Raw genomic sequence first — 25,985 nt, forward strand, 5'->3', positions numbered from 1 at the left:
CACAGTCCCCAAGAAGAGTTTCAACCACAAAGTAGTTTTAGGAGACAGTAGCAAAGATACTGCTTCTGCAGAACCCTTGGAGGCTAAGAAGGAGCTACTGGAGAGCAGGTATCAGAAAATAGTTCTGAAACACCAGGAGGTGTGTGGCAGGGAGGATTATTAGTGGCTAGTGGGTTTCAGCATGTTGAATCTGGGGAACAAGCTGATGAGTCAGAGAGGTCTGGGCTGGAGAAGGAAGAAGACATGAGCAGATAGATGGGCCTCCTTTTCTGCAGAAGGGGCTCTGGTCCTGGAGAAAGGGTGTTGAAATGCCAAAGCTTATCCAGCTTCCAGCAATGAGACTCTGGGTTCCACTAGAGATCTGCTTAGGCCTGTAAGCCAACTTCCACGTCTCTGCTCACCTTGCTTAAGTCCACGGGACTGTGTTCACAATTCATTCCATTTTTTACTTCAAGACTTGTAGTTGGAACGGACTGAGGAGACACAGTCTGACCTATTTGGAGAAAATCAAACAGAATTCTCCGAGTCCTGCCCTTTCCCCCTTTGACACGCCCCGTCCATCATCAGCTGGCTATGACTATCTCCTGCAAAGTCCACACAGAGAAGTGGTCCAAATGACTATGAAGCAAGGACCCACACACACCTATCTCCTTACCTACCAGTTAGCAGTAAAGGGAGGAACAGAGGTCTTCCTACTCCTGCACCCTCTTCCTGAACCATCTGTGATCCTCTTTTCTTCCTCTATTAAAGGCAGTAATCCTTAACCAGGAGTGCACACCATAAAGTCCTAGGGAGAACTTTTCAAAAACTTAGACTCCCAGGCACATCCCCTGCACACTGTGATTCAGTAAATGTGGGGACAAGGAGACCAGCATAGATTCGGCCTCAGAAAAGGAAACTAGTCAGCAGCTGAAATTCACTGAATGTTTACAACCCACCAGGCACCTGGCTCCAGGGCTTTACATGGATTAATTTATTGAAGTCTCACTGTAGACTGAGGAAGCAGATCTCACTATTATCCTTATTCTACAGAGGAGAAAGTAAGACTTAAAGAGGTTTCGGAGGTTGCCCAAGGTCACACACTTTGCAAAAGGTGAAGTCAGAATCTCCAGCCGGGACATCTGACTCAAGAGTTGACACTACTGCATTTTGCCTCCCTAATCTAAGACATTGGTTTACTTCTAAAAAGCTCCAGTGGAACTTCTCTGGCCCCGAATTATCCCTAATGTGGCTACCTCCCCAAAGCCACATCAGTTCTGAGGCCATTCTGGGGCACCATCTTCTCCCCCGGGGTCCACTGAGATCTATCTGAGGCATGCATCCCTAGTGCCACAAGAGATGACCGTCACCAGCCCCAGCCACCCATCGTGCCTATCCACCAAAAAGGACTGTGTCTAAGTGAGCATGAAAGCATATTAGAGAAATACAGCCCCTACCCTCTAGTAACTTAGCATCTCCAACTAGTTCCTAAATGTCTTATTAATCAAAAGAGAAAACAGTTACTCCTAATAATCTTACCATGTTTATCCATTGAATGTGGATCAGACTGTTTCTTGCCAACCTCAGCAAAGGAGCGAACAATGGGGATGAGGTTATTTCTCTTCTTTTCATTCTGATGATGATGCTTTTTGAGAAGGGCTTCCCGTACTTTAACCCTCATGCTGTCATTCAGGTCACTGAACAGTTCCTGCTGGTCCAGGATCAGGTCTGGAAAGCAGGTGCTAACATGAACACTCAAACTGATGGTCAGTGAACCCAAAGAGACCAAGGGCAAGTGGGGTGAGGGGCAAGGGACAAGGAGTAGGAGAGGCAGTTCTACCAGGGTCAGTGATGTACAGTCTCCGCTTCAGTGCCTGAAAGAGCTGTTTGATGATAGCAGCTGTGACACATTATATGTTATTCACGTAACAAATCATTATTATTAGAAATGGAAACTATTGAGCATTTAACATGTGCCAGGAACGACACTCTGAACTTTTTACATAATTATCTAATCTAATCCTTATAAAAAACCCTGAGAACTAGGTGGCATTATAACAATTTTTACAGATCAGGAAACTGAGGCCCGAACATTACAAAATTCCCCAAGGTTTCACATCTAGTACGTTGCACAGCTGGGAGTCAAACCCAAGACTGTCTGACTCAAAAATCCACATTATTACCATTTTGTTCTGTCATCTGCCAAAGTTCCTCTACGTTCCCTTTCTCAGAGATTTTAACATTGCTGTGATTGTCAAGAGAAACTATAACTGTAGAACTCCAAATGACTACGTAAAAGTGGAACTTCCAAGAATCATTAAGTTGTTCTTGATTAAGTACCCCACGTGATTACCACCAAGCATCAACCTTTACCTGCCAAGCCTGGCAGAACTGAGGGGGAAAAAATCCCAATACCTGCTACTGAGAGGCAGTCAGCACAGCAGTTAACAGCATGGGTTCTAGCGCTAAAGGTCCACAGTTATCCCACTTCTACCACTTTCTGTGTGATAACCTCTCTGTACCTCAGTTTCCCCATCTGTAATATGGAGCTAATATTATCACCTACCTTAGAAGACTGTTATAAAAAATTAATGAGACGTATAAAGTGCTCATTCACAGTAAACACTTGAGACTGTTTACTCATCCTTATCACTAACACGAATACCTCAGGTACCTGATGGGAAGAACCACAGCAGTTCTACTTCAACCCTACATACCCATTCCCCCACCTCCCCAAAACTCCAACCTATCTTCAACTCCAACTCCATCCATGACTATCCAAGTGCTGGAAGCAATAAATAAAGAAAATCTGTTTTCAAATATTAAGTGGACGATCCAGGTTTCTCTGTCTTTAACCTTTATATTGATTGGTTCCTTGCCCCATATTATAAACATGCCTCAGGATCCTTCATCTTGGAAAAAAAAAAAAAGAAGGAGAATGTCCACCCCAGGTCTCCCATTATCTACTGCCTCCTCTCTCCCTCTCTTTCTCTTTCTCTCTCTCTCTCCCCTATCTCTTAAAGTTCTCAAAAGAAAAATTCCTCACCCCCTGCAATTTGGCTGCCTCAATGAAATTGCTTTTAATAAAATCATCAACAACCTTCCAGTTGCTAAATCTGGCAGATGTCTCTGGTCCTTACCTAACCTGACCTCTCTACAGCATCTGACACTGATGAATTGAAACTCTCTCCTCTCTTGGCTTCCGTAGTGGGTAGAACGGCGCCTCCCCCACAAAAGATACGTCTATGTACTAACCCCCCAGAATCTGTGAGCGTGATCTTATTTGTGGAAAGGGTCTTCCCAGATGTAACTAAGGATCTCAAGATAAGAGCATCTTGGATGATACTGACAGATACCCTTATGAGAGAGACACAGATAAGAAGTCCAGGTGAAGACAGAGGCAGATTGGAGTTATGCACTCATGAGCTAAGGGACACCTAGAGCCACTAGAAACTGGAAGAAGCATGGAATAACTTTCCCTTAGGGCCTTCGGAGGTGACACCAGATCCCATCAGTACTGACCCCTCCCTGGGTCCCCATGTGATCCCAGAGAGGCAGAATTACTTGGATACTTGAAATGGAGAAAAGTTTGGAGAAATCTTTATGTAACCTGTCCAGCCAAACAAAGCCAAGCTGAGGAAAATCCTCACGTGCACCCAGGTGTTTATCAAACTCCATTCCTAAAACATAGTAACTTACACTCACCTGTACCAGGCAACTCCATCAGACACCTCCCCGTCACGTCTTGCTGAAGAAGTGGGGGTACTCTGGCTCAACTTCATACGTGTCTTCCCTAGCTGCCATCTTTTAAAATCTTTCTTTCACTCTAACCCCCTTTTCTCTGCACAACTCCCAGTTGCCCTTTTCTCTAATTATTACCAAACCAGAGCTCTTTTCTTGCACCCATGGCTATTTTCCCCACTAGAAGGGGAGCTCCTTGAGGACAGAAATTGTATCTTATCTTCATTCCCCTGTGCCTAGCACATTATCAAGCATTAATAGATACAAAATAAACGTCTGCCAAATGAACAGACAAATGGAAGACTTCACACCATGTCATTTGTATCCCATAATAAGCCTACGGAATAGGTAGGGTAGTTTCTTAGTTTGAAACCCATCCCATAGCTGAGGGCGCTGAGGTCGGGAAGGTAAGTGACTTGCCCAAGGACACACAGCCACTTTCTTCTTTCCTCTACACCACTCTTCCTAATTGACACAAACATTCCTCTGTTTTCTCTCACCTAAACTTACCTGAGATTTCTTCTATGCTGTTTGCATGCATATCGAGAAGGACCGTTCCGTTAATAAGGCAGCTCCTTAGCTCAAAGAGACTGTGCAGTGAAAGGGTTGCGACGTAAGGCTTGCTCCAGCGCTCTCCCCCATCCTCAACATCTTCTTCAAACTTCAACCACCTGGAAGCATTACAAACAACCAGATGTTAAAGACAGAAAATGAGGAATTTTCAGGAGAGAGTTTTTAACGTAAGCCACAAAGAAAAGATACCCAAATAATCATATTGAACACTGTAATCTAATCTATACGTTCAGGGTACACTTGTAAGTGAACAAAGTAGGTTATAAAACAGTGCAAAACTGATTCCATTTTTCTTTAAAGAAAAATTTTAAAATACAAACACACACATGTATAAGACATCAAATGTTATATTCCTCATTATCCCTGGCTTGGTAGGATTTCACGTAATGTTCGTCTTCTTTTTGCTTATCTTTATTTTCTAATTTTCTCTAGTGGGCATGCATTGCCTATGCAATTAAAAAAATAACAGATCTAATCTATATCATCTGGATACGTTGACAAATCACATTAATAAAATGATATATTTATCTTTTTAAAAAGCCTATCTGGGACTTCCCTGGTGCCGCAGTGGTTAAGAATCCGCCTGTCAATGCAGGGGGCACGGGTTTGAGCCCTGGTCCGGGAAGATCCCACATGCCGCGGAGCAACTAAGCCCATGTGCCTCAACTACTGAACCTGTGCTCTAGAGCCCGCGAGCCGCAACTACTGAAGCCCGCGCGCCTAGAGCCCGTGCTCCACAACAAGAGACGCCACTGCAACGAGAAGTCCTCGCACCACAACGAAGAGTAACCCTCGCTTGCCACAACTAGAGAAGGCCAGCGCGCAGCAGTGAAGACCCAACGCAACCATAAATAAATTAATTAATTAAAAAAAATAAAAAGCCTATCTGTGTGACTTTCAGACGTTGGCAAAGACAGAATGACAAGGCTAATTCCCTCCTTGCTTGGTACCAGGCTGACTGGCCTGTTTAATCCTCTCTACCCAGGAAACACACCCACGGATACAGCAGGTATCCAGGAAGCGCTGTTCCAATGAGAGGTGGAGCCACGCTTCGCTGGTTACCCACCTTATCTCCTTCCCCGAGGCTCAGGCACACCAGCTTTGTATCACCCAGAAGCCTCGCTTGTCAGTCACTGCAGGAGCTCTAGACATGGCCCTGGTCAATCTGAGGGCTCTTCTGGGGTTTGGGCCTTAGACAAGCATAGTCACTCTACAACTAATCCAGGGATGCCTACTGTCAAGCTGGCTATAATCCCAAAGGTGTCTGTGAAGTTGGACTGTCCAATAGGATGTCTCAAAAATTCTGGAATTTCCAGTGAATTAAAACCCAAATGATGCTATGGTTCATGCGCAGGAAAAGGCTGGACCTATGCTATGTCTGCTGGGCGAGGTCTAAACCAAGGCGGCCCCCTCAGGCATCTTATAAGCCAGACCTTTAATATCAAGAGCCCAGGAGCTAGTAAGCGAGGACCCCCTTAACGTTCTGTGTTTCCGTCACCAATCCCGGGCTCAAGGTCAACTGACATAGGTATTACCACAGACGTGACCAAGAGGCCAGCATCAAGGCTTCCCCCAGAGGACCCTAGAACGTCAGTCCCCGTGTCAGTCGTCATGTCTCCCATGAAGAAATAAAAGGCAGGCGGGCCTGTCACTCACGGAAAGGCACACATTTGTCTGCCCAAGCGAATCTGGACCCAGGCGATCTTAAGGCCTCACCTGGCTGTCTCCTTCCACTCGGCATCTTCTCCCTCTTTCAGGCAGATCTCATCCAGTTCTGTGAACAGCTCGTGAGGCACATGCTCTTCGTCCTCCTCAGTGCCAAGAATGAACTGAACACGCTGAGATGGCGTGTCTGGAAAATCAGCCACGGAGAAAGGTCTGCTCCCAGCCTCAGCTTACAACAGAAATAGCATCCTGCCACACTCAGCGCACCTGGGGGGCCTCACAACTTCAGGAACATACACAAGATAATCCTGAACTCCGGTCAAAAAGATTTCTTTATTCCCAGAAAAAAAGCTATGCTTTGGAAGCAGTTTCATAGGAGGAAAAAAATTATTAATAAGACCATTTGAAGAAATGATAAGAAACTAGAAATCCCGTGAGAAACTAGAAATCTGATGAATTTGATCAAAAAGAATGGCTAATCCTCTAGCAAATGATTTCACCTTCTATGATATTGATTTGGGGGGCCTGAACTGTGAAGTTTTCAGGAAGATACTTTTGATTCTCAGAGGCATTTCTTCTTCCTGGAAGCAAGCTGGGGAAAGTCTATGGAAGAGAGTCAAGCCCACCCCCTGCTCCACGTCCATCCCACACCCCTTCGGCCTCACCAGACCTCCCCGCGTGGACACCCACCCGCCCTCCCTCCCGAGGTGTTACCATGGGCCAGGGCCTCGGGGCCTTCCTCCCCCTGGCTGGCTCCCTTGCCCCGCCCTCGTCTCCGATGCTTCTGGCCATGGGTTCGGTGGTGCCGATGGCTCTGCCGCCCCAGCGGCATCCGGACCCCCACGTACAGAGTCCTATGACCTGAAAAGAAGCAGAAGGTCTGTGGAGAGAACTCCTTCACGAAAAGGAGGCTAGTATACATGAGAGGGGAGAAGAAAAAGAGTACAGTCCTTTGGCCTGGTCACAACGCTGTAATGACAAAACTTCAAAGACCTCCAGGACTGAAGCTGTAGAGATGGGGGAGTTGAAGGTCTCAGTCCTGTACGTGGCTGCAAACCTCACAGGAATGTTGTTAAGATCAAAGGAAATAATGGGCGTGAACATGATTTGCAAACTGTAGAGTCCAAAACAAACGCTAGTTGTTGCTACTACAACGATTTGAGCAATTGATGAAACGTGATGCAGTCACACCATGACACCTACAGCAGGTCTCGGCAGGGAGGCCACTTCCATTTGAGAAAGTGGTTAAGCGCTCAGGTCAACCTGCCCGGTACGCGGGCCTCTCACTGCTGTGGCCTCTCCCGTCGCGGGCTCAAACGGCCATGGCTCACGGGCTCAGCCGCTCCGCGGCATGTGGGATCTTCCCGGACCAGGGCACGGACCCGTGTCCCCTGCATTGGCAGGTGGACTCTCAACCACTGCGCCACCAGGGAAGCCCTCTGTGACTGTCTTTAAAAAGGAATACTGAAGCTTATTCTTTAAACTCAGAAGATTTTTGTGAGAAGCAAATAAGAAATGTACATAAAATGCTTAACACGATGCCTGGAATCAATTTTAGCAGCCAGTAAATTCCAGGATCAGTTTCCATTATATTTTTTCTGCACCATCTAGAATAACAGTGAGAGACTAGTTACAAATCATAAGGGGCATAAGGCTGGGAGCATGAGGGAGAGATATTAAATATTTTACAAAAAGAGGGGAACACAAGAAAGTAAGTGATCCCATAGTGTTCCTCTCTAGTTCCTCCTTCCTGCTCTCTCATTCCATCCATAAACATTATTTTGTTTTGTGCCAGACTTCCAGGCCTCTCTCACCTCCACCTGGTTTCCCCGGTCTTCCTGGTGAGCCTGGAGCCCAGAAGCAGTAGCTGCAGGGATGCTACACCTGGATACACAGAGCAGTGATCTTCCCCCATTTCTGCCCAGTTACTGCTGCTCGACACTCTGGATCTCAGGCTGCCCCCGCACATCTTCCACCACGGGAGCTGTTACAGTCTTTAGTCACTGTCTTCAAATCGACAACCGCACCCACACTTCCTCTGAGCAGGTGACCTTGCTTCATATTGTACTGAAAAGACAGGCCCTGTCCTGGGAACTCCCTCCATTCTCAGTCAGGCTCACTTTCCTCCTCCAGCTTTTCCTCTTTTCCAGGCTAATGAGCACCGCCTCCCACCCCACTGGGTCCCACTTCATCAGTTATCCTCAGTCTCTCCTTTCCATCCATCCCTTCCACGGGTTTCTCAAGTCCCTCTTACCTAAAAAGGAAATATTCCTACCATATGATATGACCCAGCAATTCCACTCCTGGGTATAGATCTGAAAAACACAAAAATACTAATTCGAAAAGATACATGTACCCCAATGTTCACAGCAGCATTATTTGCAATAGCCAAAATATGGAAGCAAACTGAGTGTCCATTAACTGATGAATGGATGAAGAAGATGTGGTACATATATACCATGGGATACTACTCAGCCATAAAAAGAATGAAATAATGCCATCTGCAGCAACATGGAAGGACTTGGAGGGCATTATGCTAAGTGAAATAAATCAGACAAAGAAAGACAAATACTCTATAATATCGCTTATTGGTGGAATCTAAAAAATGCAATGAACTAGTGAATAAAACAAAAAAGAAGCAGGCTCACAGATATAGAGAACAAACCAGTGGTTACCAGTGGTGGGGGGCGGGGAGGAGGGATAGGCAATATAGGAGTAGGGAGAAAAAAGGGTTATTATGGGATTATATAAAATCGTATGTGTGAAACTTTTGCACACTATAACAATTTAAAGAATCCTTCATTCAATAAATAAATATTTTAAAATAAAAATAAAAAAGAAATGCTCCCAGTGCAGTGCTATTCTCCCAAGTCTCTGCCTGTCCCCTTCCCTTCTCCATTAAGTCATGTTCAAGAACAGTGTGCCGACCTAGCTCCCTTTCCTCACCATCCCCTTGTTCCACAGCCTCTGCACGTGGCCGCTCTCCACTGAAACGGCCCTCATCAGGGACGCCAAAGCCACTAAATCACCAAACCTCTATCATCTTACGTCTCTCTCAGTTCAATTCAAAAGACTCTCTGGAGAGCCCACCATGCTCCAGGCGGCAGCCCCATCCCTTGACTACTTCCTCCCCTTGGTGGTCTGGGCTTCTCCCATACCTGTACCACGGCCTTCCCTGGCTCACTTGCACTCCTCTGACTGCTTCTCCAGCCTTACCACAATCCACCAAAGGAGAGTTCCCCGGGTTTCTGTCCTTGGTCCCTTTCTTCTCTCTTTTTAGTGATATTTGCTCTCCTGATTTCAAAGTTTACTTCTGCAAATGATCCCCAAATCTTTATCTCCAGTGACTCAATATGTTCCAAAGCAAACTCACCATCCTCCACCTGAAATCAGACTCATACTCGCTTCTTCCATGTTTCTGTTCATGGCATTCTCTCAACTTTCCAGGCTTGAAACCTCAGCATTACCTTGGATTTCCACCTTGCCCCTCAGCACTCCATCCCATAGATTAGAGATGTCAAGTCTTTCTCTCCTCCCACTTTGACAACAGCAGGGGCCTCCTTCCTGCCTCCCCCACCAATTCGATCCTACAAACAAATCCTCCGGAAGCACTGCTCTGATCACAGCTCACTCTTATAGTCGGGACCCTTCATGCTCCAGCATGCTCGGGCCCCAGCCTCCTTTCTAGTTTTTTCTTTCTCTAGAACAAATTATACATTCAACAGGGAAACAAAGGGAAAGCTCTCTAAAAGAACTGAGTGATCATCTCAAGAGAGATCAAAGTGGAAATCCCACACATGCTCACACCAAATAAATGTTCTGGGGGGAAAAAATCTAGAGATGTACACCTTCTGCATCTATACCAACAACAAGAGAACAGCCTGGTGTTTTTTTTTTAATAAATTATTTTATTTTATTTATTTATTTTGGGCTGCACTGGGTCTTCACTGCTGCTCGCGGGCTTTCTCTAGTTGCGGCAAGCAGGAGCTACTCTTAGTTGCGGTGCGCGGGCTTCTCATTGCGGTGGCCTCTCCTGCTGCGGAGCACGGGCTCTAGGCACGTGGGCTTCCGTAGCTGTGGCACACGGGCTCAGTAGTTGTCGCTCACGTGCTCTAGAGCACAGGCTCAGTAGTTGTGGCGCATGGGCCCAGCTGCTCCGCAGCATGTGGGATCTTCCCAGACCAGGGCTCGAACCCACGTCCCCTGCATCAGCAGGCGGGCTCTCAAACCACTGCGCCACCAGGGAAGCCCCACAGCCTGGTTTTGACTCCGTCTCCTCCTCATGGCCTCAGCTGACGCTCCCACCCTCACCTCACACTCCCCTCCACCTAAACCAAACTGCTCTTCCACAGATGCACCAATGCTTTCGGACACCGACTTGTCTCACTCCTTCAAGATCCATTGCAAATGCACCTTCCTTCTTGGTATTCTTGCTGATGCCCCTGATCAGAGGTGCTGCCTCTTTCCTGTCAACCCTGAGTCCTTGGCTAGCATTCTCTTATGAACTTATCTTATGCCTTGCATTAAAGTTAGGCATCTATCAGTCTTTCTCCCGCTATTCATCTGCAAGCTTCTCCAAGTCCCAGGTCAGACCTTCTTCCTTCTGGAATCCCTCACATAACAAAGCACGGTATCTTCCACGTGGTCATTACTCCACAAATATTCAGAAAATGGAATACCTCCTAGATGCCTCCAGCAGGAACATAACCCCTTAGGATCCCCTCAGCAGTACACAACCTGAACTAAGAAGGCCTCTGATCTGAAAGGGGTCACAACAGGAACATGTAACCAAAGTGAATGTGTTTCGAGTGGATGAAATACTCACCAGGGCATGGGATGATTGAGAAGGTCCTAGCCAGCCTGAGGATGGAGAGCGTATTCCAGGAAGAGTTCCTGGATAAGGGGACTTTTGGAAAGAGTTAGCAAGGAAGACTTTTCCTTCTCTAAGAAATTTTTTTGGTCCAATCAGTTCCCACAAACATTAGCCAACCACAGCACCTGCCTTTTGAAAACACCAGAGAGACAGGCAAAAATGAAAACAAGCCCCAGCAGGACACAGAGCTAAGAATGACCGAGTGGTTATCAGAAAACTAGGCATCAGTTTCTAGGCTGGAGACTTGGAAGCAGGGACTTGGATATTCTGAGTGAAATCAAAAAAGAAGACAAACAAATAGACACTGGGAAATGAATACAGCACCAATAAAATCCAGTCCATCTAACGGGATTCTGCAGCCCAACGACTTTACTAAACCAATCCTGTGGTCTCTTTGCTGGCCTTTCAACTGCTCTCCTGCCCACACAGTCTTCATCCCCCTCATCTACCTACCTACTCACCTAAATTCTGCCTTCTTTCCAGTCTTTTTTCCAGTTATTGTCAAACCTCCTCTCTGGGGACTGTGTGCAAATACAAGTATTCATTTAGTAAAAAATTATTAGAAGATGTAATTTTAGAATTTATTTTTTAAATAAGTATGCACACACGTACAGAGAGCAATCATTAGTGAACTGGGATGGAACCTTGCAGAGCAGGACAGAAATCACAGGGGGAGCCCACCCTGCAGATGGAACCTGGACCTTCCGAGGCGGAGTACATTCCGAGCACACTGTTTATTAAGCATGCACAGAGCTCGCTAGCTCACACGGACAGACGGGTGTCCCAACCCCTGGACTTCAAGTTGACACAAAGTCAGGAACCGCGGGGGGAGTCTAACATGTGGAGCACATGCAAGCCTTTTTTTTTCAACTTATAACTAAGGCCAAATGGCTCTTACCTCTGTTGAAAACTTATTAGAAGGTACCAAACTTACTCTAGGATTCATTAGTCTAGTAGTTAATCAGGAATAATGACCTGCCAGAAAAGACGGAAAAAGCCATTCCTCTAATTAAAGCCACTGCTCGGTGTTCTTCCGGGACTGGGAGAGTCCACTGAAGCAATCATGGACTATTGCTCTTTGCGAGTTTCTCTTCGGAAATCTGTCCTACTGTTTGCTTTTGATTCTTCCCATGTATGTAAAAAAAGCGATGTTATGGTTTAATGCACCTTCTCCTGCTGATGGAATTAATTTTTGCAAAAAAAACCACGTTTACAAGTCTCTAACAATGTCCAGAGACTACCTCTCAGAAGTAGTTCTCAAAGTGGTTTATGTCACGTGGTGTAGAGGGTATAGAACATAGGGGAAGGAAGACCCAGAGCTTTATCTGCTGCCGCAGAACCTTGTATCATGGCACACATGGCAAATTAGAACACAGTTAGAACAATTTACTTGTCTTCCATCAGAGTGGGACTGATTTTATTCCACGCCTTCAAGAGACAGCACTTCCCTGAGTGCAGCCTCACTGAGCCCTAGGGCTGCCCTAGGGATGAGTTAGGGCGGGGCCCACAGCATAGCCGATCCTCCAGCAAATCCCAACTTCCTCTTCTCCTCTCCAGAGCTGCTTGAGAACTACATCAGGCCTGAGGCGTGGGCACTCCAAGTCCTCTGTTGCCTGTAGTGCTTTTTTTTTTTTAAGTGCTATAACATAAATAAGATTCTAGTTTTCCAAAAGGTCTATGTATAAAGGACTGTTTTCCCCTAGCAATGCCATCATCACAGACGGCCTTCTTTTACAGGAAAATGGATACTACGTAAGGAATAGATGATGTCATATTGAGAAGATGCTCCTACTGCCAATTACTCAGCTGACCTCTGTGATGGAACCCAGTCCTCGGGATCCAAGAGTGTTTGCCCAGTCTTATTATTCTACTCCCAAGTAGATAAGAGTGTTCATAAATGGTTACCTCTTTGCTGAGGGCAAAGGTCTAGTGGGCCCAGACAACTAAACTAAAAGTAAAAGTACCCCCACGGTACAGTGAGACGGTAGGGAGGCAATAGGATTATCAGGCCAGAAGGAGGGGTGGGGCAACACATAAAAATGTTCATATGATGGAGCAAGAAGCTGAGGTTAGGTGGTTAATGCTGGGTACCGTCCTCCCTTGCAGGCAGTGTGGTAGAGTGGAAAGAGCAGAATTCCATCCCAGCCTCACCTGCTGTTAGGCTAGATGACCCTGAGCAGTTTCCCCATCACGTAAGATAGGGATGATGCCTACCTACCTGGGTTGCTGTGAAGATTAAAAAGACGACTTGTGCAAAGTGCCTAATCGAATGCCTGTCACACAAGGGTCATTCAACAAATGTTAGCCTCCCACCTCCACACCCCTCCTTCTTCCCCTTTCTCCCAACTGCTGAAACCCACACTGGCTCTTCTTCCATCTGGTCAAAATAACTTCGAAAGCTCGACCTTGATATGTCTGAACTCCACTGACCTCCACAGAGCCACCCACGTAAGTTCTCATGGTAACAGACCCAGAGGATGAGTCAGCCTCTACAGCTTTGGCTCTCCCATCCAAAGGACGAGTTTTCTCTGGGGACTGTACAACTTTGATGGAAAAAAAAAAAACAGCACAGGAACAAGCAGTACAGAGAGACACTTCACGTGCTGTCTCAGTCATTAGAAAGTTACTGCATCATAGCCTTCAACGTTGCAGGGGATGCTGCAGAGATTGCACAAAGGCTTTTGAGCCAAATGTGGGTTCTCGTTCAAGCTATAGAGGACGCGAGCCTTTCTTTAATAAAACTGAGCATTGCCATCATTATCAGGAAACTAGGCTCCGTGGGAAAAAGGAAAGCAGAAGGACAGCACAAAAGGGTCATGGGGGGAGTGGGGGTGGGAGAGGAGAGAAAGGAAGAAGAGCCTTGATAAGGTAAACTAGATAGAGCAGGTCAATTAAAAGGCCTCTTCCTTCCCTTCCACTTCAGTGGGTTTTTATACAACTCTATGCTGTGAACTCTCACCAAATATGTTATAGGTGCGTGTGTGTTTTCCCTTTTCTTGTTTAGATGAAAACACCAGGCAGAAATGGGTATTGTTAGAATGGGAAGAGCATACATTGGAAATGGGGTAAAAACAGGGTCTTATGGCCAAACTGAGTTTTTAAAACTATTTGTATTTTATTTTCTTTTGTGTAAATTTGTATCTATATTTCCAAGCAGTTGTCAAGAATCAATAAACTGATCTGAGTGTTTCACATTCTCAAGGAATAGGTCATTTATTAATATTTATATTGGACTTTACTGTGCTGAAAGTACTGTCTCACAAGCTGTCTGTCTACTAGAGCCTAACAGTGAGACAGGTATTATTATCCCTACTTTTATTTAACATATGAGGAAAATGAGGCTAAGTGAAATTAAGTGATTTTTTCCCAAGGTCTCACAGCTAGTGAAGAAGAGTTAGGACTCCAACCCACGTCTCCTGATGGCAAAGCTGCTCCTCCCACGCCAGGCTGCCTCTTGCTGATTTCCCTCGGTACACAGAACAGCAGTGCTTACCTTCCAACTCTTCTTTCTCATAGTGGATGTTGAGAATTGTACTGGTCCCACCCTGATCCACCACAGCTTCTTCATCTGGTCTCTGTTGAAACATAAATTAGTAGCCACAGTAATACCCCTACATTCATTCAAACACTCATTCAAGTGAATTCCCTGGCGATCCAGTGGTTAGGGTTCCACGCTTCCACTGCAGGGTGCATGGGTTCGAACCCTGGTTGGGGGACTAAGATCCCGCATGCTGCGCGGCCCCCCCAAAAAAACAAACAAGCACTCACTCAAGTACCGTGTGTATGCCACACCCTTTATGCAACACTGAGGGGGAAAACCCAATGGTTTACAGATATTTTTACTTTTTTTTTTTTTTTTTTGCGGTACGCGGGCCTCTCACTGTTGTGGCCTCTCCCGTTGTGGAGCACAGGCTCCAGACGCGCAGGCTCAGCGGTCATGGCTCACGGGCCCAGCCGCTCCGCGGCATGTGGGATCTTCCCGGACCGGGGCACGAAACCGTGTCCCCTGCATCGGCAGGCGGACTCTCAACCACTGCGCCACCAGGGAAGCCCAAGTTTACAGATATTTTTAATTTCAATCTCACAATATCTCTGAGATGCAAACGTGGCAGCCATTCTTTCTCATTTCATAAATAAGCAGCCGGATACTCAGAAAACTTTAAGTAATTACTGCCCAAGGTCAGAAATATGGTAAAAGGCAGAGCGAGGACTGAGTCCAGGTCTTGTGACTGCAGATCCCGTGCCTTTCCCACCCCTCCCCACTCCACCCATATGTCTGTATAACATGTTGGCATTTTGCAAGTGGTGTCAACCAGATTGTCTCATTTGGTACAAGCTGGTGTCCTTGACCTCTGTTTACCACTCTGTCCTTGAAATTCTCCACCCTTCTCCTCTGTCCCACCCTAAGTCTCATCTCCTTCTTCTAACCATAATTCCCAAGGAAAAGCACTCTATCTTTTGTTTCCCACACTTGAGCCTTACAATTTCAACAGTAGCCTGAAGCTGTGAGGATTGGTATTTGACAAGCGGCCAGAATGTCACGCCTCAAGATCCATGTGTCTAAAACCCAACTAATCTGCCTTCCAAACTAGTACCCTGTGCCCATTTATTTACTCCTACCCATGACTCCATCACTTCGTAGTCCACATTTGAAATCTCAAGCTTATTTATTCATCCATTCCACGTATTGAGTGCCTATCATATGCCTTCCAGGAAACAGTTCCTTTTTCTTATCAAGTCCTCGTTTGCAATTTCTCTCGAATTCATTCTCATCTCTGATCCTCTCTATCCTCCACTGTCCAGCCCTTTCAAACACAGAGGACATTTTTTCAGTTATGGAACCACACTCATTTTCTTCCCTGAGGGCTGCCCCTCGGCCTAGAACTATCACCCTCTCCCTGCTACTCCCACGTCCATCACCAGCAGCTAACACTTATTCATCATCCCATAGATCTCAGCCTAAACGCACTTCCTTAGAAGGCTTCCCTGACTACCTCCCACTAGTATGCCCCCACAGCACACTGTATTTCTCCTTAGTAATGAAATGTCTCTGCTCCTTAAGGGAGAGACCATATCTTTCTTCCCCGTTTCCCCAGCACCCTGCAGACTTTTCACAAAGTAGGTGCTCAATAAATCTTTGTTAAAAGAACAAAGATAATGGCATCTACCTTATCAAGACCCTCACCAGATCCTGAATTATTTCAAATAATTATTTCCCTGACAATCAATTTCCTTTACCAAACCTGCAGCTCTAGCCAGGCTCTCTGATCCCGTAGGCACCATACACATTCCACACTGTCTGGTCATCTAGCAGGTCCTTCCCCAACTCTCCAGCACACCCAAATCCTCACCATCCTTGTAGATCCTGCTCAAATTTCCAACTTCCGGTTCCAATTGTACTGTTTTATAGTTGCCCACCTATGCTCCCAAATAAGGCAACCCTGAACATAAAGCAATCCATTTTCCCAATGAAAAGATTCAAGAACAGTTTTCGAGGCCAAACTTTTAGGGAAGTAGCTAAAATAGTCAAATGTCAATTTACAGTATTTTATTTATCAATTTAGTTTTATAGGCATATTTTAAATTATATATTATTACTACCATGGAATAATCTCCAAGATATAATATTAAGTTTGAAAAGCAAGGTGGAACGGCCGCCCCCTGGGGAGTTCGGGGAGCGCAGGGTCGCCGCTGCCGCCGGCGGCGGCGGCGGCGGCGGCGGCGGCGGCGTGTGAGCGGACGGTCGCACGCGCCGCCGCCTCCATAACTGTTTACCCCGCTGCATTGTGGGAGTTCGACTTCCGTCGCCCGCCAACCGCCGCCAACCGCCGCCTCAGCTTTCGCCGCCGCCGCCGCCCACGCCATGGGGTCCGTGACTGACGACGAAATCATACGGAAGCGTCTCCTAATTGATGGAGATGGCGCTGGAGATGATCGGAGAATTAATCTGCTAGTGAAAAGTTTCATTAAATGGTGCTACTCTGGATCCCAGGAAGAGGACTACAGCCAGTACCAACGTATGCTGCTCACGCTGTCCCAATGTGAATTTTCAATGCGCAAAACTTTGCGGGTATATGATATGAATCTCAGAGAAATGGAAAATTATGAAAAAATTTACAAAGAAATAGAATGTAGCATTGCTGAAGCACATGAAAAAATTGCTGAGTGCAAAAGGCAAATTCTTCAAGCAAAACGAATACGAAAAAATCACCAAGAATATGATGCATTGGTAAAAGTGATCCACCATTATCCAGACAGGTGTGAGACATTAAAGGAACTAGAGGCTCTGCGTAAAGAATTAGAGCATCTTTCACATATTAAAGAAGGTGTTGAAGATACGCTGGAATTGAGAAGGAAACAGTTTTACGTTCTTCTTACTGTCCTCCATGAACTTAATCAAACAACGGAAAATTATGAAAAGCCCGCAAAGGTAGAAGCAGCTCAAGAAACAAGCATGGAAACTGATCCTAAACCACAGACCAACTGACCACTCACCATTCCCAAGAATATTGAAGTAGCAACATGATCTTAGTGTGTTCAGAATTTGTTGTGCTCTTGAGACATTTAAAGTGAGACATTTAAAGTTTTGGCAGTGAACTACTTTGCCTTTAAATATTAATGCACAGTTCATTCATATTTCTTCACACAAAGGAACATGACTTCATTATATATTTGTTTTTATTGAAATGCCTTTTTTGTACTTAAAAGATAGGAAGCAACATCCAAAAATGTTTAATGTTTTCAAGCCAGATATGTTAGTGCTCGTTGGTATTCTAGGTAGTTTTTGGTCACAAAATAAGTGGAAGATAGTGAGAAGGTGGCATTTCTAGGATGTATATGAGAAAATGAGTCAATTTCTGGAAATCGTTACCACTTTTGAAAATGAAGTCCATGAATAGGCTCTCAGGAGGGCTGTGACCTTGTGAAATTAAGTACAAAATGTTTGTGATGTACGCTTATTGTGGGAGAGTTTCCATGATAGTAAGAAGCACTGATAGCAGAGGTAATTACAAGATGCAAAGTAAATCAATATGTATTACTTTCTAGATCTCTGTCCTTAATACTTGAGCAATGTGGTTGTTAAATGTTTTGTTGAAATGTTTTCTCTCTATCGTTTTGTTCTGTAGGAGTCATTTTCAAGAGTCTTGCAAAAAGGATTTCATGATCTTTTTGAAAAATTAAACTAAATCTGAATCACTTGTAATTGTCTTAAGTATTGAATTACTGTCTAATACTTCTTTAGGTTCCATTCTTATCCATTTATTTTAGTTCAGAAACATGGCACTTTGCATGAATCATACCTTAATAATGTTACATTTTTGTAATTTTAATACAAACTCGTATCTTTAAAAAACTTAAAAAGATGGGGCTTCCCTGGGGGCACAGTGGTTGGGAGTCTGCCTGCCGATGCAGGGGACGCGGGTTCGTGCCCCGGTCCGGGAAGATCCCACATGCCGTGGAGCGGCTGGGCCCGTGAGCCATGGCCCTGGGCCTGCGCGTCCGAAGCCTGTGCTCTGCAACGGGAGAGGCCGCGGCAGTGCACAGGCCCGTGTACCGCAAAACAATAAATAAATAAATAAATTTAAAAGCTAAATAAAAAGCAAGGTGGAGGAAACTGTTTAATTTGCTAACTTTTATCTAACAAAGGGTGTTGGAATAAAAACATCTGCTTACACTTAAAAACATACATAGGAAGAATGAGCGAGCCGTAAAAGATGTTTTTAAATAGTTACCTACAGAGGAGGGAGGGAATGGGGTAAAGAAGATAAGGATAGAAACTAAATTTCTTTGAAGATAACTTATTTTGCACATTTTTTACATAATTTTAAAACAAAATTAATTAATTTTAAAAAACCCAAAATTTTACATTTTAAAAAGCAATTCCCACGAATCAAAAACAAAATGAAAACAAGTGCCAAACTGATGGCATAACTATTCCAAGTAACTTTATACCATAAAGTTATAACTCACTGAACGTTCTTAGTGACATATATCCTAAGAACGTTCTCAGTGACATATATCCTAAGGACAAAAAGCATTTGAAAAGATCTTAAACTGCTTTTTAGTTGTCATATTGTTGGTTGTAGTGTTGGTGTTATTTTTCTGAGACTGTTGTGTACTGTGAGATAAAATAAATGAGTGATTATGTGAACTTTCTGGCACTCTCAGTGTGATTGAGACCTGGGGTTCTCAGAAGGTGTGAAAGCAGATACGGTTGCAGGACACATAGTCCTGAATTTGAATTGGAAGCACTGGAAGTATCAACAATGATATATCTTTAAATGCTTTAAAATTTGTAAATTTATATTTCCTAGCTCCGTCCAGACTAAAGGCCTAGAAAAAATGATCAGCCAATAGTAATAAGTATCATTAGCACCTAGATTGTGGTCTCTTAAAATGCCATTTTCTCTTAAAAGACATTCAAAGACAACGAGGGTTGTGTCAAAAGGGCTCAGGATCCAACTTAGAGAGGTCCCTTGCCAAAAACAGGACAATGTGAACATCAGTAAGGGTAATAACTGTAACAGATTGAATATATCAAATATGTTTAAATCCATGAGTTCACCATGTCACTTTAAAAATTAGCTAATTGGTCAACATTGGAGGATAATACTAGCAAACCAACTCATTATTTTGCAAAATGGTAAAAATTTATCCCGACTTTCCTATTTAAATTGTACCATAGAGTGGTACCATAGAGTAGATGAGAGAAGTTTCTTATTATAGAAAAGAATAAGTGAAGAAGGAATGTTAGAATTAGAACATCGCCATTTTGCAATCCCTAATGGACTGCATTGATTTTCAAGGCCACTAATATCACAAAAAGAGAGACAACCAGACACTGTGTGCCTCCTAATGGGAGACCTTATCACCACGCATGAAGTAATCTCACCAAATAAATTGTCCCTGAATCTGATCAAGACTCTAAATCCAAATACCAATTTACCGAAAATACAAAGAAACAGAGTTCAGTGGGAAAAAAATACCACAGGAGTATAATCAGCAAAATCCAGACTGTGGAAAACTATAGCTATAGAACAAATCCTCTCCCCACCACCTTTTTTAAAATAAATAATTGCAAGAAGAGAAAGAGAGAGAGGAAGGCAAAACCAATAGGTTAAAAGAGACAACAAACCAATCTCAGTATGTGGACTTAATTTGAATACTGATTTAAACTAACTAAAATAATTTTTAGTTATTTATAAAGTAATTTTTAAAGTTATGACATTTGAGACAATCAGAAATGTTTATCTTTTATGATATTAAAGAAATTATTTTCTCTTTAGGTGGTACTATGCTTATTTTTTTAAAGAATCCTTATCTTTTAGTATTCATACTGAAATATTTACAAACGATTACAGATACATAAAACAATATGTTAACTTAGAAATACTACTTTTCTCACATTTTATAAAGTAATGTTATTCAAAATCGTCAGATACATCTTTAACATCAATGTTTTCCTCATTACCATAGATGCTTTGAGTCAACCTCCCAGAGCATGTCAGTTTCACTTCCAGCTAAGTTGTAAAGACTCTCATACAATAAGTCAAGTCCTTTCTAAAGAATAACTTTTAGGTGGAAAAAACTTACCTTTATTTTAGACTTATTTGTTATCTGTGAATTTCCTGACAGCAGGAGTCACATATTTTCATCTTTTTGTTCTCCTAGAGCCTAATACAGTAGCTTACCACTGTAAGTAGCCTGTGCTCCTATAAGTTACAGGAGGGTAGGTACTGTGTCTTATGTTCACCACTATGTACCTAGCACCTAGTACAATGTCCAGTATGTGGTGGGTATCCAATACATTTTGATGAGTAAATATTTATTAGTTTTTTTAACTCTTTCTCATATGATCATATATTTCCTCATAAAACTTCACATATATGTATACCTATGTACGTATATACGAGTAATTTTTCATGTTGGCTTCCCCACAGGTTTGTAATATCTGGAGGGCAGGGACCAATTAATTACAATGCTTAGTACTGTCCACAGACACCTCACACAGCATAGAACACAGCAGGAATCTGGAGCGGGGCTGTGGTGCAGAGGGAGGGATGACTGATTTCTTGACTCTAAGACTATAAAAGCAAAATATAAAGAGTAAGGTCGATCATCTAAAATATTCAGGTTGAAAATCAACTTGTTGTTTGTTTCCCTAGTTTAGACTGGTTAATCACAGTCTAAAGTCACTGAATAAATGTTCATCCACTTTCTTTGTCCTGCCAAAGAAAACAGAGCCATTGTCAAACACCATCAGCCACAGCATTTGAAAGGTCAGGCTTGAATGTGAATGTGTGGCCCTTGATTGGATCCTGGTTCAAAAAACTATTTTAAAAAACTATAAGGTGCTAACAGAAATTTAATCAACTGGATGGGTGTATGATTATATTAAAGAATTACTGTCAGTTTTTAAGTAAAATAATAATACAGGAGTACATCATTTTATTGCGCTTCACTTTACTACACTTCACAGATATTGTATTTTTTACAAATTGAAGGTCTGTGGCAACCCTGCATGAAGCAAGACTATTGGCACCATTTTCCAACATCATTTGCTCCCTTCATGTCTCTGTGTCACATTTTGGTAATTTGCAATACTTCAGACTTTTTCATTATTATTATATTGTTATGGTGATCTGTGATCAGTGATCTTTGATACTACTATTGTAATTGTTCTGGGGCACCACATACCATGCCCATTTAAGACAGCAAACAATCGATAAATGTTGTCTGTGTTCTGACGAGCAGTTCCCCATCTCTCTCCCTCTCTTCAAGCCTCCGTATTTCCTGAGACACAACGATACTGAAATTAGGCCAGTTAATAACCCTACAATGGCCTCTAGGTGTTCAAGTGAAAGGAAGAGTTATACGTCTCTCACTTTAAGTCAAAAGCCAGAAATGGTTAAGCTTAGTGAGGAAGGCATGTTGAAAGCCGAGATATGCCAAAAGCTAGGCCTCTTACACCAAAGAGTTAGCCAAATTGTGAATGCCAAGGAAAAGTTCTTGAAGGAAATTAAAAGTGCTACTCCAGTGAACACACAAATGATAAGAAAGCAAAACAGCCTTACTGTGATGTGGAGAAACTTTCAGTGTTCTGGATAGGAGATCAAAATAGTCACGACATTCCCTTAAGCCAAAATGTAATCCAGAGCAATGTCCTAACTCTCTTCAATTCTATGAAAGCTGAGAGAGGTGAGGAAGCTGCAGAAGAAAAGTTTGAAGCTAGCAGGGCTTGGTTCATGAGGTTTAAGGAAAGAAGCCGTCTCTATAACATAAATGTGCAAGGTGAAGCAGCAACTGCTGCTACAGAAGCTGCAGCAAGTTATCCAGAAGATCTAGCTATCTCAGATAATCGATGAAGGTGGCTACACTAAAGAACAGATTTTCAGTGTAGACAAAACAGCCTTCTATTGGAAGAAGATGCCATCTAGGACTCTCATAGCTAGAGAGGAGAAGTCAGTGCCTGGCTTCAAAGCTGCAAAGGACAGGCTGACTCTTGTGAAGGGCTAATGAAGCTGGTGCCTTTAAGTTGAAGCCAATGCTCATTTGCCATCCCCAAAATCCTAGGGCCCTTCAGAATTATGCTAAGTCTATTCTGCCTGTGTTCTATCAATGAAACAACAAAGCCTGGATGACGGCACATACGCTGACAACATGGTTTACTGCATATTTTAAGCCCACTGTTGAGATCTACTGCTCAGAAAAAAAGATTCCTTTCAAAATATTACTGCTCATTGACAATGCCCCTGGTCACCCGAGAGCTCTAATGGAGATGTACAATGAGATTCATGTTGTTTTCATGCCTGCTAACACAACATCCATTCTGCAGCCCATGGATCAAGGAGTCATTTTGAATTTCAAGTCTCATTATTTAAGAAATACATTTCATAAGACTGTAGCTGCCATAGATAGTGAATCCTCTGATGGGTAGGGGCAAAGTAAATAGAAAACCTTCTGGAAAGGATTCACCATTCTAGATGCCATTAAGAAAATTCTTGATTCTTGGGTAGAGGTCAAAATATCAACATTAACAGGAGTTGGGAGGAAGATGATTCCAACCCTCATGGATGATTTTGAGGGGTTCAAGACTTCAGAGGAGGAAGTAACCACAGATGTGGTGGAAATAGCAAGAGAACTAGAATTAGAAGTGGATCCTGAAGATGGGACTGAATTGCTGCAATCTCACCATGAAACTTGAACAGATGAAGAGTTGCTTCTTACGGATGAGCAAAGAAAGTGGTTTCTTGAGATGGAATCTACTCCTGGTGAAGATGCTATGAAGATTGCTGAAATGACAACAAAGGATTTAGAATATTACATGAACTTAGTTGATAAAGCAGTGGCAGGGCTTGAGAGGACTGACTCCATTTTTTTTTTTTTTTTTTTTTGTGGTACACGGGCCTCTCACTGTTGTGGTCTCTCCCGTCGCGGAGCACAGGCTCTGGACGTGCAGGCCCAGCGGCCATGGCTCATGGGCCCAGCCACTCCGTGGCACGTGGGATCCTCCCAGACCAGGGCACGAACCCTCACCCCTTGCATCGGCAGGCGGACTCTCAATCATTGCGCCACCAGGGAAGCCCCTGACTCCAATTTTGAATGAAGTTCTACTGTGTGTAAAATGCTATCAAACAGCATTGAAGGCTACAGAAAAATCATTCTTGGAAAGAAGAGTAAATGGATGTGGCAAACCTCATTGTTGTCTTATTTTAAGAAATTGCAGTAGCCAGCCCAGCCTTCAGCAGCCACCATCCTGGCCCATCAGTAGGCATCAGCAGCAAGGCGAGCTCCTCCACCAGCAAAAAGATTATGACTTGCTAAAGGCTCAGATGATGGTTAGCATTTTTTAGCAATAAAGTATTTTTTAATTAAGGTATGTACATTTTTAGATATAATGCTATTGCACAATTAATACATTACAGTATAGTATAAACATAGCTTTTATATGTGCTGAAAAACCAGCAAATTTGTGCAACTTGCTTTATTGCAATATTCACTTTATTGTGGTGGTCTGGAATTGAACCTGCAATATCTCCAAGGTATGCCTGTATTGTAATATGGTGATTATGTCATTTTTTTAAAAAAAGGGCCCTTAATCTCAAGTGATACATACTTACTTATATGATGTCTGGGATCTGGAGAATGGGTAGACCCATAAACGAAACAAGATAGGTTGTTTGTTCATTGTTGCAGCCAGGTCATGGTGTACTTCAAGTCTCTCTACTTTGGTATATGCTTAAAATGTTCCATAAATTTCAAATATATTAAAGTTTGCTTAAAATCATAAAAAATGAAAAGAAAGGAACATCAAGGCTCATTGGTCTGTGCTTGCTGCAGATTCCTCACCAGTTGATTATTACTTCCTCTGATACCGTCATTATTTATGGCTGAGAGGATTTCTTAACCATGGATTTCCAGGGTTCCTATGAATGGGCTTCAGAAGATTATGTGTGAGGGTGCATTTTTCTTGGGAGAGGGTCCATAACTTTCATCAGATTCTCAGGGGAGCTTGTGACTCAGAAAATATTAGAATCATAAGAACCACACTGTATAAGTTTAGGAGAAAAAGGAAAGGAGGGAGGGAGGGAAAGAGAAAGGGAAAGAAGGATGAACTAGAGAAAAGACCCTGTTTCTGTATGTCTCACTGGCTCATGAGAATGACCCACTATGTAAATGTGTATTGACTTGGGTGCCTACCGGAAGGACTAAGTAAGATAAAAAGAACTCAGAGGGTTAAATACACATTAAAACATTGAAATTGCAAGGCACATCATGAGAAAGAAAGCACTGTTATAAGCCTTGACAAATGAATGAATTATAGCTGAGTAGCAGACCAGATTCTCACTTACAGTTAATGGACAAGTTAAAAGGCACCGGTGGGGCTGAGTCTTACATAATGGCCCCAGATCCTTGAAGCAGACACAGAGGCTGCAGGAGAGGGAGAAGCAGCAGGCAGTGGAGCCCACCTTGAGCCCTCTCCCTGACCCCCCGCTGCGGCTCCACTCTGAACCTGCAGGGTGGTAGTACTGCCAGGCTCATCTCAGCCTCCCTTCCTGCAAGCAGTCTCGACTCTTTCACCTCCAAAGCCCCTTTCATCTTTTTTCTTTAATTAATTAATTAATTTTTTTTTGGCTGCGTTGGGTCTTTGTTACTGCGCGCAGGCTTTGTCTAGTTGCGGTGAGCGGGGGGCTACTCTCCATTGAGGTGCACGGGCTTCTCATTGCAGTGGCTTCTCTTGTTGCGGAGCACGGGCTCTAGGTGTGCGGGCTTCAGTAGTTGTGGCTCACGTGCTCTAGAGCACAGGCTCAGTAGTTTTGGCACATGGGCTTAGTTGCTCTGCGGCATGTGGGATCTTCCCGGACCAGGGCTCGAACCCGTGTCCCCTGCACTGGCAGGCGGGTTCTTAACCACTGCGCCACGCGGGAAGTCCCACCCTTTCATCTTTTATCCAATGGTTTCAGGTAACACCCTCCTACCCCACCCACCCAACAACAACAAGTACTTATTGAGTTCTGATATACAATCATTTTAAATCAACAAATACAGAAGTGACTTCCAGGGTTTCTAATCAACAAACTAAGTCACCACAATTAGTACTGGGAACAAATATTTACTGAGCACTTACTGTATACCTAGCATTGTGCTTTACACATCTTACCTCACTTAATCCGCACAACAGTCCTAAATCAAGGCTAAGTAAGATCTCACAAGAGTTAAGTGAGATAGGAGGAACGTCAACTCAAGTCTCTCTGTATTAACATTATATACTACAATGCATTAACATCATACACTAACATTGCCAAAAGCAAAGAACCTGGTCATTTTAGAGAGCTCTGGTCACCTACTCATGGATTAATGTCCACAGTGAAAACAGCTCAAGATCGTCATATTATTACCTTCTTAAATCCTTGTACTTCACACTGCCTTTACTGCCCAGAATTCCAATACTTCTCCATCTCCTTATTCACTTCCAACTCCCTCTTCATCCAGAAAGCCCATGAGTTCTGACCCCCTGTAGAGCCCATCACTGAATCTGACCCAAAGATCCCCAACTCTCTAATACCCTCATGACTTCCTCAATGAACGCTGCCAACCTATAGCAAGAAAAAGGGGTTCCATGAGGATGTATGCAGCTGTTCTAGACCCCCTC

The 25,985-nt window shown here is 43.7% G+C and overlaps 1 protein-coding gene and 1 pseudogene across 10 annotated transcripts in view; one reads left to right on the forward strand and one right to left on the reverse strand.

The window, feature by feature from the left end:
* The window catches only part of SLC4A8 (solute carrier family 4 member 8), an 84,089-nt gene that overhangs the window by 51,648 nt on the left and 6,456 nt on the right, over window positions 1-25,985 (reverse strand). For 5 of the 10 annotated variants that reach the window (XM_070046532.1, XM_060307028.2, XM_070046534.1 and 2 more), the window contains exons 2-8: window positions 14,325-14,406; window positions 8,234-8,273; window positions 6,673-6,819; window positions 6,010-6,145; window positions 4,231-4,391; window positions 1,519-1,707; window positions 402-493 (exon numbers count right to left, since the gene is read on the reverse strand). In XM_070046532.1, coding sequence (XP_069902633.1) covers window positions 402-493; window positions 1,519-1,707; window positions 4,231-4,391; window positions 6,010-6,145; window positions 6,673-6,819; window positions 8,234-8,273; window positions 14,325-14,399 — 840 coding nt within the window. In that variant the 5' untranslated portion in view covers window positions 14,400-14,406. Of the gene's footprint in view, window positions 1-401; window positions 494-1,518; window positions 1,708-4,230; window positions 4,392-6,009; window positions 6,146-6,672; window positions 6,820-7,772; window positions 8,111-8,233; window positions 8,274-14,324; window positions 14,407-25,985 lie in introns of those variants that run through there. The other 5 variants (XM_060307030.1, XM_030835029.2, XM_060307031.2 and 2 more) reach the window with 2 other exon arrangements.
* On the forward strand, window positions 16,674-18,024 carry LOC115841295 (THO complex subunit 7 homolog pseudogene; annotated as a pseudogene).

This window comes from Globicephala melas, chromosome 10, assembly GCF_963455315.2.
Source record: "Globicephala melas chromosome 10, mGloMel1.2, whole genome shotgun sequence".
In the NCBI taxonomy this organism is placed as follows: Eukaryota; Metazoa; Chordata; class Mammalia; order Artiodactyla; family Delphinidae; genus Globicephala; species Globicephala melas.